Source organism: Schistocerca cancellata, chromosome 3, assembly GCF_023864275.1.
Source record: "Schistocerca cancellata isolate TAMUIC-IGC-003103 chromosome 3, iqSchCanc2.1, whole genome shotgun sequence".
Classification (NCBI taxonomy): Eukaryota; Metazoa; Arthropoda; class Insecta; order Orthoptera; family Acrididae; genus Schistocerca; species Schistocerca cancellata.
In genome coordinates, this window is record NC_064628.1 from 12,935,643 (window position 1) to 12,957,552 (window position 21,910).

A 21,910-nucleotide genomic window follows, 5' to 3' on the forward strand; every position below is an offset into this window, starting at 1 on the left:
GGGCAAAATTTCATAGGCGCTAAATGGAAAGGTGTTGCTACACTAAGAAGAATTAAAGTGCCGATATGTCAAGAGCCATAGCTGTGGTTGTATGTATGCTCTGTGCCTCATCATCTCGCCGCCCGCCAACCGCCGCATCGATACTAGCAGGTTGAAACTTTTAGTACTGTATTCGTATGGATCAGAGAGTGAACTCTGCAATAATAACCTAAATTTTACCAGAACTTTCCCATCATTTAATTATCCTCACAACTAACCTAGACAGGGTCCTTTCCAAATATTGTGCAATCCAAGTGTCCCGAAAGAAAATTTAGAATTTGTGTTAATAATAATTATTTGCAGACCTAGCTATGTTAGAATGGTGTTTAAAGAAATGTTTCGTTAATGAACCAGTAAATGAATAACGAAAGTCTAACGAAGTTGAAAGATAACTTTAATATTGATATAGTAATGAAGTTTAATTATTTCGAGACAGATATAAAGGTATTTAAATGAGCAGTAAATAAGATGAAAAGAGTAGTAACTTATATACTGGAAATCTTGAACGCATAATAAATTCAGTAATCATAACAGTGATCATAACAGTTTCAGGGTTCCCCCCTGAGGTGTACGTCAATGGACCTAGAGGAGAGGTGGTAATGGGAAGGACTCCAGTTCAGACAGAAGGGACCGCACGTGAACTCCAATCTTAAGCCCTGACCTGTGCCGCCTATGCGGGAGATGAACTGTTGTGGTTGGGGAAAGGAGACGGTAATTCGGATGCTCAGGAGAACTACAAATGTGCACAACATAACTGGCGAGCAGTTGTACACGTCGGTTCTGCAGTGGATGGACTCTGGCCTCCACAAGGACACTGGTCACTGGACTCGCTCTAAAAGTTCCCGTCACCAGACAAACTCCACAGTAGAGCACTGGGTCAAGTACACGCAACAGTGAGGGCACCACCGAACCGTAGTCAGACTCCCATAGTCGAGGCAAGATTGAGAGCAGCAGCAGAGTAAAGCTATCTGCACCCCAGATGGTGTTGCTCAGGCAGTGGAGGGCATTGAGGTGCTGCCAGCACTTCCGCTTCAGCTGACGAAGACGAGGAAGCCATTTTGATCAAGTGTCGAAGACCAATCCTAAGAATCGATATGTCTCCACTACAGTGAGTGATTGTCATGAAGGTAAAGTTCTGGTTCTGGATGATTGGTGCAACGCTGACAGAAATGTAGCACATACGACTTGGCAGTTGAAAACTGGAAGCCGTGGGCTAGATCCCATGACTGTGCCTTGTGGATGGCTCCCTATAGGCACCACCCAGAAACACTAGTCCTGGAGAAGCAGTACGAAATGCAGAGTCATCCACATACAGAGGAAACCGATGGCCCTACAGCTGCTGCTAGACCGTTAATAGCCACTAAAAATAGGGAGACACTCAATATGGAGCCCTGCGGAATGCCATTCTCGTGAATACAGGAGGAGGGGGGGGTTTGTACTATGGGAGGTCCGACTGACATGGAAAGTATGGAGCGATGGGAAGTTTTGGATAAAAATCAAGAGCGGGACCCGGAGACCCCACTTGTACAATGTGGCAAGCATATGATGTCGCCAGGTCGTGGCGTACGCTTTACGTATGTCAAAAAGATGGCAATCAGATGTCGGTGTCTGGACGAGCCTGTTCAGATGGCGGACTCGAGGGACATAAGATTACGAGTGGTAGAGCGACCCTGACAGAAGCTGCCCTGACATGGAGCCAGTAGGCCACATGACTCCAGTACTGGGGGAGCAGGACAAAATGCAGAGTCACCTGCATACAGAGAAGGTGAGGCTGACGGCCCTTACAAAGAATGTCGGTGAGGCTGACGGACCGATAGCTATCCACATCAAGCGGGTTTTTATTGGGTCCGAGCACCGGAATGATGGTTCTCTCCCGCCATTGCGATGGAAAGATCCGGCTGAATGTGATGAAAAGATGTCGCACGTAGTCAGATGAGATACGTTTAATCATCTGGCTGTGAATGCGATCAGGCCCAGGAGGTGTGTCGGGGCAATGTTCGAGAGAACTGAGGAGCTCCCACTCTGTAAATGGGGCGTTATAGGATTCACTGCAGTGTGTAGTGAATGAGAGGACGTTCCCTTCCAGCCGCCGTCTGTATGTGCGGAGGGCTGGGAGGCTAATTCTCTGATGCAGAGGCTCGAGCAAAGTGCTCAGCATTTGTGTGTGTGTCGGTACATAACTCGCCATTTACGGTTACACTGGGGGACAGCTGTTGGGGCCTGGTACCCGAAAAGACGTTCGATCTTTGCCCAGACTTGGGAAGGTGATATGTGGCACCCAATGGTAGAGATGCATCCCTCCCAACAATCCTCCTCCCGTTGTTTGATAAGGTAGCGAACACGGGCACGGAGTCGCTTAAAGGCTACGAGGTGCTCCAGGGCAGGGGGCTGCTTATGCCACTTTTTCAGCCAGAAAGCCTTTTGAATCAGACAACGTACTCATGTTCGTGCAAATTCAACTTGTGCACAGATGACCACTGTCTCTGGCTGCCAAGGCCATACATCAGTGGATGCGGCCACGACTGAGTGCGGTATCACAAGTCTCAGACAGTGCCGATTCTAGCTCCTGCACGGAAAAAGGATAATTGCAAGACTCAAACTGGGATCTGAAGTCCAACTAGCCCCTCGCTGCAGTCACCCAGTAGCAGCAAACTGCCATATCTTGGCTGGCAACCTGGCAGTAGTTGCTGAAAAATGCTCTGCCATTGTCTGAACAATGTCTCTGGGTGGTGTTTGGAGACATCCCTTTTTCAGCACTCTTGGTGTTGGTGAAAGAATGTTTATCAGAACCCTTTGGACGGCTTCCCAAACTTTTGTAAAAAGTGGAATGGATGAGAGGGTCAACAAATTCTGGCCACGACCTCTCCTCGCTCTCATTCATTACACACCGTGCCTCGGCTCTCGCAACCCGAAAGGCTGTGAGGCTCTCTGCTGTTGGGAGGTGTTTATACCACTTAAGAGCCACATGCCTGCCCTGGCTTGCTGAATGGCACTCATCAGCCCACCATGGTACAGCTTTCCTCCTAAGATGAAGACTTAGGGACAGATATGTCAGTGGTGTGCTGAATTACTCGTGTAGTGTGGTCCATTCATTCCTGGATGCTGCCACAGTGTTCAACACAGCCAGCTGGCTTCACAGAATCCATTTTGGTGGCTTCTGATACAGCAATCCTTCATCCAGCAGGTGGATTCACTGTGGGAAGTGGTCAGTGCAATGAAGATCATCAGTTGCTTCTCATTGTGCTGAATTGGCAAGAGCTGGAGAGCAGAGCGAGATATCAGTAGCCAAGGACAAGCCAGCAGCAGTCGAAAAATGAGTGGGGCTGCCCGTATTGAGGATGCACAGCTCCAAAGACACGAGTTTCTGAAAGACTTGACCCGTGGGGCAATTTTAGTTCAAGCTCCATAATACGTTATGTGCATTGCAATCGTGCAGTAGGAGAAACAGGTGGGGAATTTTTGCAATAAGGCCTGCAGCACCATCAGAGTCTCATGTTCTGTGGAGGTAAATACAGGAAACAGATAGTTATCTTCTGACCCACACGAACAGCAACAGCTACTGCTCGTAGGTAAGTAAGCAAGGAGGTAGGGAAGTGGTGTGCGTGATTGACGAACACAACAACCCCTCCCTTGGCAGTTTCTCCAGTCGGGTAATTCTTTTGGTGGAGGGTACAGCCCCATAGCTCAGGTGGCTTTGAAATGTGTTTCCTGTAAACTCAAGGACAGGGAGCATGTTCCTCCAAATGAGTCCTGAACCCATTTATGTTCCACTTTAGTACGGGAGCCATTTATCACAGAGGTCCAGTTTCACCCTCTATTTTTTTCTATCCAGTTACTTATATTTTCAAAAATTGATTATTTTGTTGAAACGTAACTACAGTCACACTGGTGGTGATAACATGTTAGTGAATACATAAGAATCACTAAAATCATTTTGGTTTTACTGTGCTGATTTAAATAGGTATTTTTTTTTTTTTTTTAAATTGAAAACTCCTCAATGAACAATACCAGTAAGGAATATCCCATGTGGTAATGAAAATGCCACCTTTCTGGTAAAAAAGTAAATATGTGGTTTTTGCAAGTGGTGTCCCCATTCATTACCACAAATATTACCAATGAGATGACAAAATATTGTTACATTTTGGGATCACTTGATAATGAAATTGCTGATATGATTTTCACATTTTGTGTCCAAATCATCAACCGCTTCCCCATATTCAGACTTTAAAGTATGTCTGACAGCAGAATTTGAAGACTTAAGATCATGCAAAGCTAAAATATTGCTAACCAAAGTAGAACGAGTAAACAAAACAACCATTTTTTATCCGAGATAAGTGTGAAGGCAGGTTGTGGGGCAATGCACAGTGGCAAGGAGCTGGGTACCACATGAAATTCCAACCGAGAGCATCGTGCTATGTGGGAGAGAGAAATTCTCAAGAGAACAATGACAAAGAGGCCGTCAATCAATGACAGGTACAAAAGAATAAGGAGGGAAAGGCAGGAGCCAGGCCAGACTACTGTGCTTGGTTAGCCATGGGTCCGTGGGTTGCAGCAGGCAATGGGACTTCCATCCAATCCCTCAAGCAGCTAACAATGCTAATGTGTTCTATGTAGCACTGAGTAAAAACCACCATCACAGGGAAAACATAGACCAAATAAGCCACTTTAGCATTGTCCACTAACACCAGAGGTAGCATGTCAGCAACTTAAAGGATTTGCTGTATGGTGGCCACATTAGGGCAGTCCAGTAGGATGCGTGCCACTGTGAAACGGGCATCACACCAACGGCAGGGTGGATCCTCACAGAGGATGTGGGCGTGGATCAGCCAAATCTGGCCAATGTGAAGGCCATTGGAGTGTTAATGTATGGTGTGGTATTGTATGTCAACACATCATGGCCCATATTTCATTGATGGCACTCCTAAATGGGTATAGTTTACCCCTTCTTGAGCTGTACCTGGTCTACTTCTTATAATGTGTCAAATAATCCAGTATCAGAATGACAGATGTCCTACGCACAATGTGTACTGTTGCGAAATAACAACTAGAGGTACAGTTAGTGGTAACACAATTGGTTTCACGTTTCTAAACCTCGTAAGTTCTGAAGTATGTAGCTTGTAAAGGATGGCAATGGCTCACCGTTTCTGATGTAATGCACCGCATGTAGTACTGTGCTCAGAGCAAGGGTTGCCTGCATACTGCCGTAAACATACCCATACCACCATGGCACACTCTACCTTCAGTGTACGAGTGTCTCCTAATCTGGTCTGCTAAACTGCTCTCGTACATTAACGTAATTCACATATGTTGCCACATTAAAACCTGTTTTCTAGTGGCTTGTTACATTTGCAATCATCTAGTCGATATGTTGGTCTTCAGTAATGAAGAAAAACTACACATTATTTTAATTTATGGTGAATGTCACAGAAATGCAACTGCAGCTGTGACACTGTATGCCGAACGCTACCCAGATTGGCCGTGTCCGTCACGTCGAACCGTTGGCGACATCTTCAAGACACTCGTGGAAACAGGAAGCTGGGCTCCCACAAAACGTCTATGTACAATGCCAGCGACTGGCAATGGGAACAAAATTGCTATTCTGGCTGCTGTAGTGCACAATCCACAGGTGGGTGTACAAGAAATTGCACGAGGTGTAGGAATAAGCCACAGTAGTGTGTGCAGAATCTTGCATCGGCATCTGTTTCATCCGTTCAATATCTCACTACACCGAGAACTGTACAGGAATGACTTTGAATCCTGCATTGCATTCTGTCGTTTTGCACTTCAGCAGTTGCGAGATAATCCAGTATCCCTAAGCAATACGCTGTTTACAGACGAGGCTTCATTTACAAATCGTGGTAATACGAATCTGCAGAACATGCACTACTGGTCCTTGCAAAATCCCCACTGGGTTCGCCAAGTTGCTCGTCAATGACTATGGAGTGTTAATGTTTGGTGCGGTATCATTGCTAACTATATTGCAGGTCCCTATTTTTACCGTGGAACATTGAATGGACAGTGATATGCATCATTTCTCCAACACACACAAACACTCCTCATTGAGGATCTAGGATTGGAAACTCATCTACCAATGTGGTTCCAACATGATGGATGTCCCGCACACACTGCAAAAGTTTCCAGAGACGTTCTATATGCGACATTTCCAAATAGGTAGATGGGGCGAGGAGGTACTGTGCGATGGCCAGCACAGTCCCAACAATACAGTTTCTGTGGGTGACAGGGCACTAGTAAATGTGTTGAGCTAAGTGAATTCAAGTGTGTATCTCTAATTGTAGCTCTAGTTGTCATTTAGTTAGAACAAACATACATTTACAATTCGGAAAAAGTAACTTTGCATTGGACGTGTTACTTGTTTATTTTTGTGGATTGTGCATACCTTCCCACTGTGTGAGCCCCTGACACAGGCAGTGTGAGGTGCATGCTCGAGTCTCAGGACTTGCACTAGCTGTGTGCTTCATTTATTTTAAGTGTCAATTTCACTTCGCAATTATGTAATTGATGTATTGCAATGCAACCAACGCCATTATTTTTGTGATTTTTCATGCTATTGATTGCATATGAAATAGTGGGTGCCCATTTAAAAATACACAAGTTTGTGTTGCAAATAGTATTTGTTTACATTTTAAAATTTCGTATAGTATTAGGTTTCCTAAGCCCCTGCTGTACGTTCGTGCTGGTGAAAACCGTTTTTGAATATAATTTATTGTTCCAGGATATTTGAGGAGGCCAGAGTTAGGTGAGACACCCTGTAATGGTACTCATTTGGTAAATCTAATTTCCTATCCATTTTTCTTCTCGATATAGAATAGTTTCTACTCAGTGTCAGAAGATTATTTGAACAGGAAACAACAAGTCTATACTCCATTCACCGAAACTAGAGACGTACTGTAAACACGGCAAGGCGCGTGACCACAGCGCTGCCGTCGAGGGGTGTACAAGGCTGGGGCGTCAGAAATTTAAAAAATGAAAGTCGTGTTTTTTATAATTTGGCACCTGAACATGATAAAGTGATCCGAGAACTACCTTCTGACACCTTTATTTACGTCACATTAAAATTTATTGTCACTCAAAAAGCGAAATAATTAAGCTTTCAGGAAAAGTTGGTTTTTCGCGTTACTCTATATTTATCACACCATATCTCCTAAACTGTGTGTCGCACAGCAAAATAATTTTATAATTGCCTTTAGTGCTATATGTTGATGACGTCTGCAAATTTTCTGCCCAATAGAGTCAGTAATAGTGAAGCAATGAATTAAAATCTCACGTCTGATATAGAACTTTTACCAAATCATCATCCGAAATATAGTAAGCGACAAACTTTTTCCCTTTAGATTCTTTTGTGGGGGTGTAAGCGACAAAAGTGTCAGAAAGGTATGAATTTAATTTTGTAGTTTGTTCGAATGTGATGGGTGCAACCGTTTGTCCTTTATGAGCGATGCATTGTGCGGTTCGCAGGCGCGCCGCTTCAGTTGCATGTGTGAGCTCGTTAGTGGGCGTGTACAGTAGGTATTTCAGGATATCTTAAGTTCATCTGTAAAGACGCTTGAAAGACTAGTTGTTGATTATTAGAGTAAGTATATATGTTTGTAGTCACGCTGAGCATTCACTGTTTATGTGCGCATCCAATAGCATCACATGGTTTCTTATTTTATATATTCACTTATTTCATTAGCATCACATACGGCTGTCCTTATTATGTCATCCACGGATTTAGCGAGAGAGGTCGACGTGTCAGTTTTGAGTACACCAAAGAAGCGAGCAAAAAAGAAAACATTAAGTTCTTCTGAGAAGCACATGGTGCTTAATGTGTATAAAACGGAACTTTTACATCCAGAGCAGTCGATGAGTGATATTGTTTCGAAAACAGCTGCAGCTGCAGGTGTTAAACGTTCTTCAGTGTATCGTGTGATAAGTGAGTACAAGACCACACACTCTTTGAAGTCTACCAAGAAAGGAAAATTACGACAAACTTTCTGAAAATGTTGATGATTTCGATAGAAATGCGATACGAAGGAAAGTACACGAATTTTTTTTTCGTAACGAATTGCCATCAATTGACAAAGTGGTTACAGTCGTGAACGAAGATGCAGATCTGGTCAATTTTCGGAGAACTACATTTTATAAGTTATTGAGAGAAATGAATTTCATATATGTCCGGCGTGCGCGCGATAGCATGCTAATAGACAGGGATGACATCTTTTTATGGAGGCGGCGTTATCTTCGAACCATTAAACGGTTGAGAGATGAAGGCAGACCAATTTACTATTTGGACGAGACGTGGGTGAACGCAGGACATACCCGAAGTTACGTCTGGGTAGATGACACTATAAATTCCTCAAAACGAACGTTTCTGTCCGGGCTATCCACCGGAAGCAAGGGCCCATCAGGTAAAGGGTAACGCCTGATTATCGCACACATTGGCAGCAATGCAGGGTTCGTTGAAGGATGTTTGTGGACTTTCGAATCCAAGAAATGTGGAGATCATCATGAGGAGATGTGCGCCGAAACCTTCGAGAAGTGGTTTCAAGATGTTCTTCCTCGGCTTCAGGAAAATGCAGTTGTTGTTCTTGATAACGCGCCGTACCATTCTCGGAGAAAAGAGAAAGTTCCCAATGTGAATTCCAATAAGCACGAAATATCAGAGTGGCTAAAATCTAAAAACATCGATTTCGAAGACGGTATGTTGAAAAAAGAACTTTTAGATATAATTAAAAATCACAGAACAGCGCAGAACGAATACGCAATAGATGAAATGGCGAATAATGCAGGGAAAACAGTTCTCATAATTCCTCCGTACCACTGTGAATTAAACGCCACCGTGTTAGTGTGGGCCAGAATCAAAGGCTATGTTGCAGCGAAAAGGAAAACATACAAAATGCCGGAAGTTAAAGTACTGATAGAAGAAGCAGTAAGAACAGTGACTGCAGAGGATTGGAACAAGTGCGTCCTCCATGTCGTAGAAAAAGTGGAAACTCAAATGTGGAAATTAGACTGCATTATAGAGGAGAGAGAGGAGCGGTTTGTTATAAATCTCAATGAAAACAGTTCAAGTTCGACAGAGTGAACCTTGTTTCGTCCTTTCTCATTATTATTACTGGTATTGTTATTAAAATTAACAATTAATTGTATTTTAATAGAGCGTTTTGTTAGCAACCTGAATGAAAATAAATCTGCTTCGACAGAATGAACTCAGTTTAACATTATTTTAACATTATTGTTAAATTTATTTCGTAGATTTTTGCCCAGGTTTCTCACGGTCCGCTGTGACAGCTCGGCAGCCAGCCGAACGCCGCCAGCCGCAAAGCGTGCGCCAAGGATTTTCCACACCCCTATGTATCACGTGAACACCGAATGCTTTCTCTGGAAACGAGCGTAGTCGCTCACGTGACACTGTTTATGTTTCGTCCCAGCTCTCGGTGAATAGACTATAAGTGCTACATTCCATTTCAGCTTTTTGCACAAGGTTATCATGTTTTCATGTAAGTAGCTTGCCCATGACATGCCACGATAATTTGGCCTAAATGTAGGCACTCATAGCAGCACTTGGGGTAAAATATGAACATATTTTAAATCAAAGAAATCTTATATTTATTTTTTCTGGCAATAATGGAGAACTGAAATTCCATGTAATCACTGTTTTGCTTTAATTATGTTGAATACTCTCAGATGATATTTGCTACTCTGTAGTCTTACCTTATTTTTTTTCATTTTACTAAGGGAAGTATAATTGCAAAGGCATCCACCAACTGCTTTAAAGGAACCCACAATACTCTTCAGTGTTTCTTTGGACATAAAATTCTAAGTTACGTTCCACTTGCTGGAGAAATTTACGAGAGAAAATGGGGTATGCCATTGTAACTTTATCCATATATGGCTCGCTATCAAACATATGGGTGATGGTGGGGTGGGGGTTGAGACACCATAAGCTTCGTAACGCTTTTAACAGTAACAATGATTCATTCCAACTACTGTCTTTATGCAGACTTTTTCGGAACACTATCTTAATACCTAAATAATTAATTGGTTTGCCAAACAATACATTGGTAGGTTTATTGTGGACAGAAACCTAATAATTATTTTACACATTATCTTTACTTACAATTTTTGTGTTTCCATAACTGAAAGCATTACTTTTGAATGCCTGTTTAGAATGATAATAAGCCAGTTTGTATTTCAATGAAACAAACATTGAAATTTAACTGCAAGAACTTTGGAACTATGTTTCTGACTTCCTGTAGAACATTTACGATTCCTCCTTAACAGGCCATAATACACTGCCTCCTAATGAACTGACCAACAGATTAATACAGAACACTGACAATGTTTTCGGCAGAACATAGATTTACCGAGTTATTCTTGCAAACTCAACAGATGATTATAAACAACATGCAGTACAAAGCTTATGTTTAATGCAGTATATCTTTGCAGAATACATTCTTTCACACCCTCTTACATCTTTGCTTTCACAGTTGTGGCAATTGTAATGACTAAAGTATCTATAAATTTCTTATGTAACTTAATTCCTTATTTCAAACTACTGCAATAGGGAGATTTTTTGTTGAAATACTGATACTTACACTTGTCTTTACTTTGCAGCAACTATTTGGCAGTTCATCTCCCCAGCTGCTGTGGTCTTGGATTCCGCAACATTTCAGCTGCAAAAGAGGTTGTGTGTGTTAATATATTTTATTCTCAGAAGTTCGATTCTGTCACTTGACTGCACTGCATCGAATTACACTGTATCAACTCAGTTGCAAAAATACTACAATCATTTGTAACCAGTGAAATAATACATGTGTGTATTTACAGGATTAAAAGATCTGCCATATCTCACTCCGAGTAGATTAAAATGTTGTCGCGATACGAAGGATTTGTCGATTAAGGGTCTGAACAGTGAGGTTATCAGTCTCTCGGTCAAGACGTAGTCACCTGGTATCAGTGATGTCTGCCAGAAATTTAATCAGATTATAGTAGTATGTAGAGGTGTGACAAAATTGAGGCTCTAGCAGGAATATTTATGTCCAAGCTGAGGAGGAATTTAAACATAACTAAAAGTATGTGAGGTTGAGCCAGTACATCGGTCATGGCAGATTAGGGGTCTCCCAGGGCTCAGATGTGGCAAGAGAGACCAGATCCTCATCCAACGCACCTCATTTGCCCCCCCCCCCCCCCCCCCCCGACCCCCACCACCTTTATTAAGGGCTAAGACAGTTACATAGCAAAGAACACCTTCTAGCCAGGAGATTCATAATAATTAAACTGAGAAGGCTAAAAACACAGTGGACATCAGTTGGACTGACATTAACAAAACCAGGGGAGAGAAATAATAATGTCAATACATTGGTGGCATTGGACAAGTACTGCCATAAACGTCATAAATGCTAAAAAGACTTTCAACCCCAATATTCTTTTTGAAACACCTGGTACTGGGTATTATGAGCAACCAGTGTTGTTCCTGACTAGTTTTAGAGCTGTCAGTGGAAATGGCAGTAGCACCCTGATACACCTTAGGAACTGAATGGAACAGATGCTGAGATGTCATGGATGCAACAAAGTTTTGGACCTGAAATAGATCTGTCCTTTACGGTCTGAGTGCTAACGAAGTGGAAGAATGGAATAAAGGTATTGGTGCAAGAAAACACCGAGCACATTCTAAGCAGGTTAGGTAGAGGTCCAAGCCAAATGCCTCAAGGTACATCACAACAGGTAATCCCACCCAAAGGCCAGTATCATTTTGTTGTTGCTTTAGGACACAAAACTGAGGTCATAAGCACCCATATCATAACTAAAAATGGTCAATTACGAAATGAAATTGAAATCTACAATAATCAATGCTTAATCAAGTCGAGTAGAAGGATAGCTAAAAACGAGTACTTCTCTGAGGGGGGTGGGGGTGGGGTGGGAAGGTGGAAGGGGGGTTTGCTCATATGGTTAAAAATTAAATTTCCTTTGCCATATTACTATAATGAATAAAAAGTAAAACACAAACTACAGCTCATGCTGTATCTACTAAAATATCTGGTAATTCAGATGGCAAACTTACATTAAAAGGTAAACAGTAATAAAATTGGCACTGGGTCAGAAAATGGCACACTGTCAAGGGTCGGTTGCAGTAAGCACAGAGTGGTGCAGAGTCTCCACTTAAATGACTGCCACTGAAACAATAGTGCCCAATACACATTCTAGCTAAAAATACTTCCTCGTGACGAGGGGCAAGAGGAAGTTGGCCGAGCTGTTGGGCAGTTTAATTTCCCAGAGTTTGTTCCCGTACAGAAAAGACCATTGTTCGTGCCAGAGGGACACAATATTCCTGTGTGCAGCAACACGGAGATCATCCGAAGGGACAGAATAACTAAAAGGCCTGGGTAATCAGCCACAGTGTTGGCAGCAGCATTCCCCAACACTGCAACATGACCAGGGAGCCACACGAACACCGTGTTGGTTCCGTCATCAGTGAGGGAGTGAGTAGAGGCATTCTTAGGTTTGTTGTACTAAGAGGTGGTATGCGTACAGCCCACAGAGGCTCTGGAGGGCACTAAGTGAATTTGAACGTAATACACAATTGAGAAGCGTGTGTCGACAGATGTGACGGGTGGCCTAATCGAGGGCAGAAAGCTCTGCAGTAAAAATTGAACACTGTGCTATGAGCCGGTACTGAAAATTTTTATTGTCAAGGACAAAGGTACAGCCAACACTACGGATAGTTTGGTTGGTTGGTTGGTTTAAAAGAAAGGGAAAGGGACCAAACTAAGATAACATCAGTCCCTTGTTCCGAATAAAACAATGCCACAAGTGAGAGAATAAAACAAAAGAGACTGACAATTCAAAACAGAATAAAAGGGGGGGGGGGGGGGAACCACAAGAAAGATTGGATTGGATTGTTTGGGGGAAGAGACTAAACAGTGAGGTCATCGGTCTCATCGGATTAGGGAAGGACGGGAAGGAAGTCGGCCATGCCCTTTCAAAGGAACCATCCCGGAATTTTCCTGGAGCGATTTAGGGAAATCACGGAAAACCTAAATCAGGATGGCCGGACGCGGGATTGAACCGTCGTCCTCCCGAATACGAGTCCCAAGAAAGATGAAGGGCTACTAACATGTAAAATGGACAAAAGGGGACAAGAAAACCACAGAAACACAAGAAACAGGATGAAGAGATTAAAACAACAAAGCAGATTACCACGGCTGGCTGACCATGAGAATAAAAAAGGAGAAGCCAGCCACTCTGCAACACAGTAATACCTCCACCCTAGAAGCAGTCAGCCGGGCACCGCACCGACACCCAGGCGGGTCTTCACGGCGCAGGAGGCAACCGTGGGTCACTCGAGTGTGGCCAGTGAGGAGCTGGCAGAGGACAACTGATTCCCTGTGAGAGGCCCGCACGGAAGTCTTCCAGACATTCGTAGTCTCTGTCGTGATACGCAGTTTGTTGTATGTACCGTTATGCCATTCCATCTCCCAAAGCCGAAAAACCCTACGGTGTAAGTCAGAACGCAGGTCAGGTTCAGAGATGCCCATCTCCAGAAGCAGTTTCTGCATAGCCCGTCTGTTCAGCCTGTCGGCAAGTTCGTCGCCTGGGATGCCGACGTGTCCCGGGGTCCACACGAACACCACTGAACGACAGGACCGGTCGAGGGCACAGATGGACTACCGGATGGACGCTACCAAAGGATGGCGAGGGTAGCACTGGTCGACAGCTTGTAGGCTGCTCAGGGCGTCAGTACACAGAAGAAACGATTCCCCGGGGGCACGAACGGATATACTGAAGTCCACGAGAGATGGCCACCAGCTCTGCAGTGAATATAATGCAGCCATTGGGCAAGGAAAGCTGTTCAGAATGGCCTCTGTGGACAAAGGCAAAGCCAACACGACCGTCAGCCATCGAACCGTTGCCGTAAACCCCTTCAGAGCCCCAGAAAATGTCAAGAATCGAGAGGAAGTGACAGTGGATAGTGGCAGGAGTAACCGAGTCCTTAGGGTCACGCAAAAGGTCCAGACGAATCTGCGGCCTAGGTGTACACCGTGGAGGTGTATGCGGATGGACCTAGATGGGAGGTGGTAAAGGGGAGGACTCCAGTTCAGACAAAAGGGATCCCACGTGAACCGCAAGCGTTATCCCTGACCTGGGGCGCCAATGCGGGAGATGAATTGCCGCGGATGGGAAAATGAGATGGTAATTAGGATGCTCAGGAGAACTACGAATGTGTGCAATGTAACTGGCAGACAGTTGTGCACGTTGGATCCGCAATGGAGGACTCCGGCCTCCACCAGGACACTGGTCACCGGACCCGTTCTAAAATCTCCCGTCGCTAGGCGAATGCCACAGTGGTGCACTGGGTCGAGTACATGCAACGCTGAGGTCTGCTGCCAGCACTTCCTCTTTGGCTGACAAATATGAGGCAGCCACGTCAATCGGGCATCAAAAACCAGTCCTAATAACCAATATGTCTCGACTACAGTAAGTGGATCATCATTAAGGTAAACTTCTGGTTCCGGATGAACGGTATGACGCCACCAGACGTGCACGACACGTGACTTCGCAGATGAAAACGAAGCCGTGGGCAAGAGCTCGTAGCTGGGCCTTGGGGATGGCTGCCTGTAGGCGCCACCCAACAACACCGGTTCTGGAGGAGCAGTACAAAATGGAGGAGTTGTCTGCATACAGAAAAGGTGAGATAGACAGCTCAACAGCTGCTGCTAGACCGTTAATGGCCACTAAAAATAGCGAAACACTCAATACAGAGCCCTGCAGAACACTATTCTCCTGGATATGGGGGGGAACTATGGGAGACACCAACTTTGACACAAAGTACAGAGCAGTAGGAAATTTTGGCTAAAAATCTGGAATGGGCCCCAGAGAGCCCACTCATACAATGTGGCAAGTATATGATGTCGCCAGATCGTGTCTTAAGATTTTTGTAAATCAAAAAAGACGGCAACCAGGTGTTGGCATCTGGAAAAGGCTGTTAAGATGGCACACTCGAGGGAAACTAGATTATCAATGGTAGAGCGGTCCTGGTGGAAACTGCCCTGGCACGGAGCCAACAGCCACCAACTTACCATACATTCTAACAGCTTACAAAGAACAGTGGTGAGGCTGATGGGCCAATAGCTATCCATATCAATTGGGTTTTTACCGGGTTTGAGTACTGGAACGATGGTGCTCTCCCACCATTGCGACCGAAAGATGCCATCACACCAGATTCAGTTGAAGATGATGACGAGATGTCGCTTGTAGTCGGACAAGATGTGTTTTATCATCTGACTGTGGATCTGACCTGGCCCAGGAGCTGTGTCAGGGCAATGTGCAAGGACATTGAGGAGCTCCCACTCTGTAAATGGAGCATCATAGGGTTCACTGTGACGTTCAGTGAACGAGAGGGCTTTCCTTTCCATCCGTCGTTTGAGGGTGCGAAATGCTGGGGGATAATTCTCTGACGCAGATGCTCGAGCATAGTGCTCAGCATTTGCGTTTGCATCGGTAGATAACATGCCATTTATGGTAATGCCAGTAACACCTGTCGGGGTTTGGTACTCTCAAACACATCTGATCTTCTGCCAGGCTTGCGAAGGTGACATATGGCACCCAATGGTCGTGACGTACCTCTCCCAACATGTCTGTTTCCGTCTTTGTATAAGACGACGAAGATCCTCACTTTCGCTGGAGGCACCCTAAAGAACAAGGGATCACGTTTTCTGCCGCATAAACAATCGTTCTAGTGACCTGCTCGAACACCAAATCGATGGTATCGCGTGGTGGAGATCCAGTGGCGACAGCAGAAGTGAGAGCTTCCCAGTCTGCCTTGTTTAAAGACCATCTCGGTAGACGTACGGGGGAATGGCGCTGGGGGAGTGTCAGGAAGATGGGAAAGTGGTCACTACCACACAAGTCATCGTGGGCTCTCCAGTGGACAGATGGGAGAAGTCCTGGGCTGCAGAGGGATAAATCAATGGCCCGAGTAACTGCCATGAGCCACAGTGAAATGTGTGGGGGACCCAGCATTTAAGAGGCAGAGGTCAAGTTGAGACAGGAAAGTTCCAACATCTCTACCTTTGCTAGTAAGCACAGTGCCATCCGCAAGTTATGGGCATTAAAATCTCGCAAAAGAGGAAAGGTTTAGGGACCTGATGAATCAGTGCAGCTAATGTGCTCAAGGGTACTGCACCATCTGGAGGAAAATATACATTGCAGACAGTTATTTCCTGCATTGTCCTTATCCTGACAGCCACAGCTTCAAGAGGGGTTTGAAGGGGCACAGGTTCACTGCATACCGAGTTCGGGACAGACACAAACTCAACATGACACACTATTATAGTCAATACAGTTCTTGTAATATCCCCTATAGCTGCGAACGGCAGGGGTCCGCATTGCTGGGAAACAGGTTTCCTGAAGGGCAATGCAGAAAGCAAGTGTGAAGCTTAACGAACTGTTTGTAGTGCACTAAGGGAGTCAGAACAGACAAGAAACCTTGTACCGTGATGTCTGCAACTCCTCTCCAGTGCCATCATAAGGCCATACAACTCCGCATCATAATTCATAAATTGTTCCAGAAGACATATGCTGTCAGGGAAATCAGCAGTACAACAGAGAACAGTCTCTTCCTGGGATCAAACCATATAAACAATGATAAAACTGTGAAACATACTTAAAATGGGAGAAAACAAAGTTATGAAAATGTGATCTGGAGTAGAAGTTTTCTTATATAATGTCAAGCTTAAAACCACTTTGGACCTCTGAAGACACAAAGGCAGCAACATGTTCTGTCCCTGGCTGTGTATTTGGAGGTCTGACAGATCTAGATCCTGAAGACAGACAGCAGCACTTATCCCAAATGGCTCGGTTGCATTGGGCTGATACCTGAACAGCCATTCAAAGTTTGGTTGTACCACTGCATTAAATGCTAATGACTGAGGTGACACAGATTTTCAGTGCCTGACGAGCCAAAAGGGCAAGTCACTGAATTTACCTTGAAGTAGTATCAAACTTTTCCAGGGTCAGAAAATGCACAAACCAAATGGTTCTGTCATAAGAAAGACTGCTCTATTGCCATCTCCACCAGTATTAAGTATTTCAAGAGTGGAACAGTAGCACCTGAAACTGCACTGGGAGCATCTCAGGTGACCATGGGATTTGAGCAACCAGACAAGGTAGTGGTTGACCATGCTTTCAAGAGTCTTACACATACAACCAATAAGGGTTACACTCGGGTAACTGTTGGGGGCACTACAGTCCTTGCATGGTTTCCATGGTTGCCTCCTTCCAAGTCATGGGACACTGTCCATCAAACCAGATCTGACTGAAACAAGAGAGGAGCTGTCCTTTCGTTTTAGAGCACAGATGACTGAGCATGGCATAATGAATCGTCAGGTCCAGCAGCAGTGTGTCTGGCTGCAGGTAGAACTGATTCCACTTCCCACATGGAGAATGGAAGGTTGTAAACTTCCTCATTATATGAGCAGGGAAGGAGCTTCCTCATCTCTGCAGTCCTATGGAACACCTTAAAGGCAGGAGCTTGTCTGGATGATGCACTAATTGTAAGAAAGTGTTCAGCTAAAATCTGATACCTATCTTCAGGCGCCCCCACTACGATCCCATTATTCGACAAGACTGTAACAGAACATGTACTGGACTTGCCTGAAATCCACCTTATTGATATCCAAATTTGCACAGTGGAAGTGGACTGGTTAACTGAAGTCACGAATTCTCTCCAGGGATCTCTCTTATGTTCTTTTATCACTTGCCTTGCACGTGCTCTCTCAGATCTGAAGGCACGAAGGCTTTCTGTAATTGGATAGTATTTGAAGTTCTCCAGAGCTGTTTGTCTGGCTCTGACGGGCATGTGACAGTTGTCGTTCCACGAGACTCAGAGGGCCGTAGACACGGGTTCCTAGGTAGATGCCGTGTTTCTTGACTTCTGCAAGGCGTTCGATACAGTTCCCCACAGTCGTTTAATGAACAAAGTAAGAGCATATGGACTATCAGACCAATTGTGAGATTGGATTGAGGAGTTCCTAGGTAACAGGACGCAGCATGTCATTCTCAATGGAGAGAAGTCTTCCGAAGTAAGAGTGATTTCAGGTGTGCCGCAGGGGAGTGTCATAGGACCGTTGCTATTCACAATATACATAAATGACCTGGTGGATGACATCGGAAGTTCACTGAGGCTTTTTGCAGATGATGCTGTGGTGTATCGAGAGGTTGTAACAATGGAAAATTGTACTGAAATGCAGGAGGATCTGCAGCAAATTGACGCATGGTGCAGGGAATGGCAATTGAATCTCAATGTAGACAAGTGTAATGTGCTGCGAATACACAGAAAGATAGATCCTTTATCATTTAGCGACAAAATAGCAGGTCAGCAACTGGAAGCAGTTAATACCATAAATTATCTGGGAGTACGCATTAGGAGTGATTCAAAATGGAATGATCATATAAAGTTGATCGTCGGTAAAGCAGATGCCAGACTGAGATTCATTGGAAGAGTCCTAAGGAAATGCAATCCGAAAACAAAGGAAGTAGGTTACAGTACGCTTGTTCGCCCACTGCTGGAATACTGCTCAGCAGTGTGGGATCCGTACCAGATAGGGTTGATAGAAGATATGGAGAAGATCCAACAGAGAGCAGCGTGCTTCGTTACAGGATCATTTAGTAATCGCGAAAGCGTTACGGAGATGATAGATAAACTCCAGTGGAAGACTCTGCAGGAGAGACGCTCAGTAGCTCGGTACGGGCTTTTGTCAAAGTTTCGAGAACATACCTTCACCGAGGAGTCAAGCAGTATATTGCTCCCTCCTACGTATATCTCGCGAAGAGACCATGAGGATAAAATCAGAGAGATTGGCCGGCCGAAGTGGCCGTGCGGTTAAAGGCGCTGCAGTCTGGAACCGCAAGACCGCTACGGTCGCAGGTTCGAATCCTGCCTCGGGCATGGATGTTTGTGATGTCCTTAGGTTAGTTAGGTTTAACTAGTTCTAAGTTGTAGGGGACTAGTGACCTCAGCAGTTGAGTCCCATAGTGCTCAGAGCCATTTGACCCATTTTTGATCAGAGAGATTAGAGCCCACACAGAGGCATACCAACAATCCTTCTTTCCACGAACAATACGAGACTAGAATACACTCCTGGAAATGGAAAAAAGAACACATTGACACCGGTGTGTCAGACCCACCATACTTGCTCCGGACACTGCGAGAGGGCTGTACAAGCAATGATCACACGCACGGCACAGCGGACACACCAGGAACCGCGGTGTTGGCCGTCAAATGGCGCTAGCCGCGCAGCATTTGTGCACCGCCGCCGTCAGTGTCAGCCAGTTTGCCGTGGCATACGGAGCTCCATCGCAGTCTTTAACACTGGTAGCATGCCGCGACAGCGTGGACGTGAACCGTATGTGCAGTTGACGGACTTTGAGCGAGGGCGTATAGTGGGCATGCGGGAGGCCGGGTGGACGTACCGCCGAATTGCTCAACACGTGGGGCATGAGGTCTCCACAGTACATCGATGTTGTCGCCAGTGGTCGGCGGAAGGTGCATGTGCCCGTTGACCTGGGACCGGACCGCAGCGACGCACGGATGCACGCCAAGACCGTAGGATCCTACGCAGTGCCGTAGGGGACCGCACCGCCACTTCCCAGCAAATTAGGGACACTGTTGCTCCTGGGGTATCAGCGAGGACCATTCGCAACCGTCTCCATGAAGCTGGGCTACGGTCCTGCACACCGTTAGGCCGTCTTCCGCTCACGCCCCAAGATCGTGCAGCCCGCCTCCAGTGGTGTCGCAACAGGCGTGAATGGAGGGACGAATGGAGACGTGTGGTCTTCAGCGATGAGAGTCGCTTCTGCCTTGGTGCCAATGATGGTCGTATGCGTGTTTGGCACCGTGCAGGTTAGTGCCACAATCAGGACTGCATACGACCGAGGCACACGGGGCCAACACCCGGCATCATGGTGTGGGGAGCGATATCCTACACTGGCCGTACACCACTGGTGATCGTCGAGGGGACACTGAATAGTGCACGGTACATCCAAACCGTCATCGAACCCATCGTTCTACCATTCCTAGACCGGCAAGGGAACTTGCTGTTCCAACAGGACAATGCACGTCCGCATGTATCCCGTGCCACCCAACGTGCTCTAGAAGGTGTAAGTCAACTACCCTGGCCAGCAAGATCTCCGGATCTGTCCCCCATTGAGCATGTTTGGGACTGGATGAAGCGTCGTCCCACGCGGTCTGCACGTCCAGCACGAACGCTGGCCCAACTGAGGCGCCAGGTGGAAATGGCATGGCAAGCCGTTCCACAGGACTACATCCAGCATCTCTACGATCGTCTCCATGGGAGAATAGCAGCCTGCATTGCTGCGAAAGGTGGATATACACTGTACTAGTGCCGACATTGTGAATGCTCTGTTGCCTGTGTCTATGTGCCAGTGGTTCTGTCAGTGTGATCATGTGATGTATCTGACCCCAGGAATGTGTCAATAAAGTTTCCCCTTCCTGGGACAATGAATTCACAGTGTTCTTATTTCAATTTCCAGGAGTGTAGAAGGGAGAACCGATAGAGGTATTCAAGGTACCCTCCGCCACACACCGTCAGGTGGCTTGCGGAGTATGGATGTAGATGTAGATGTAGACGTACAGGCCATCTTCTGAGGTGGTTGCTAGACCAGGGGATGGGCTGTGGCAGCCTGTTGGATCCCACAAGTGATGTGGACCACTGTCTCCTTTTTGTTCAAAAATAGCCTGTCAATTGCAATGCAGCCAATTTGGCCTTTGAATTGTTCATCTTCGTGGTCTCCCGTTTTCCACCGTCCGAGTCAATAGACATCCGTATTGGAAAGTGCTCACTAGAATGTAGATCTGAAGCCATTTCCCACTGAACCAAGCCTGCAGTAGATAGGGAGCAAAAACAATGGTCACTGGGTGGAAAAGACCCTACAGCTGTGGAAAAGTCTGTCATCTGACGCAAGTTCAAAAGGCAGATATTCTCATAATATACGACTCCCTCAACTCGACCCCTGGAACAAGTGTTAGCCGTGCCCCACAGCAAACTGTGTTCACTGAAGTCCTCCCCACAAGGAGGAATGTGTGTGGGAGTGCCTGGAAGCATTGTGTCAATGCGTCTGCATCCAAAGGAGCACGAGGTGGAATATACGAAGAATACACTGTGATTTTAAATGGCACTAGAACAGTCGTAGCAACTGCCTGTGTGGCCATTTGTTTGTTTTGTTTTGTTTTAGGGCACAAAAACAACTAAGGTCATACACACCCACGTTATAACCGTAGAACACAAACATGAAAAAGGAGGTAAAAGGAGTTAAAAAGCAACTACACATTAAGCCCAGTTGACAGAAGGAAATACAGCTAAAACCGGGGACTTCCTCTTGGAGAAAGATCCATAAAATACACTCCAGAGACAAGGGAGTTCCTGAACTGAGGGGAATATCCATCATACTGCTGTGACAAGTAAAAAGTAAAACACAGTCAACAGCCCGTGCGTCGTTCACTAAAACGGCCAATAACTCGTACGCCAAATGTAAATTAAAATGTAAATGGTTAAAAGAAATTGCATTTCGTCAGGAAATGGTGAACTGTTAAAGTCTGATGACAATGAACACAAAGTGGTGGGGGATCACCACTTACCAAATGGCGATGGCTAAAAAGATGATGCCCAATATACAGCCTAGCTAAAATGATGTGGTGATGCCAAAATGACAGTCTGCTGTCAGGTGGCAACACAGATCATTGAAAGGAATGGAAGAAGCAGCGTGCCGAGATATGAGGACTGCAGTCTTGGCAGCAGTGTCAGTGGCCTCGTTTCCCCTTTACACCGACACGACCGGGAACCCACGAACA

At 45.5% G+C, this 21,910-nt stretch overlaps 1 protein-coding gene across 1 annotated transcript in view; it reads right to left on the bottom strand.

The window, feature by feature from the left end:
- Positions 1-21,910, bottom strand: part of LOC126176791 (CD151 antigen) — a 224,504-nt gene that overhangs the window by 12,694 nt on the left and 189,900 nt on the right. Inside the window, exon 6 of the mRNA XM_049923963.1 lies at positions 10,638-10,715. Coding sequence (XP_049779920.1) covers positions 10,638-10,715 — 78 coding nt within the window. The remainder of the gene's footprint in view (positions 1-10,637; positions 10,716-21,910) is intronic.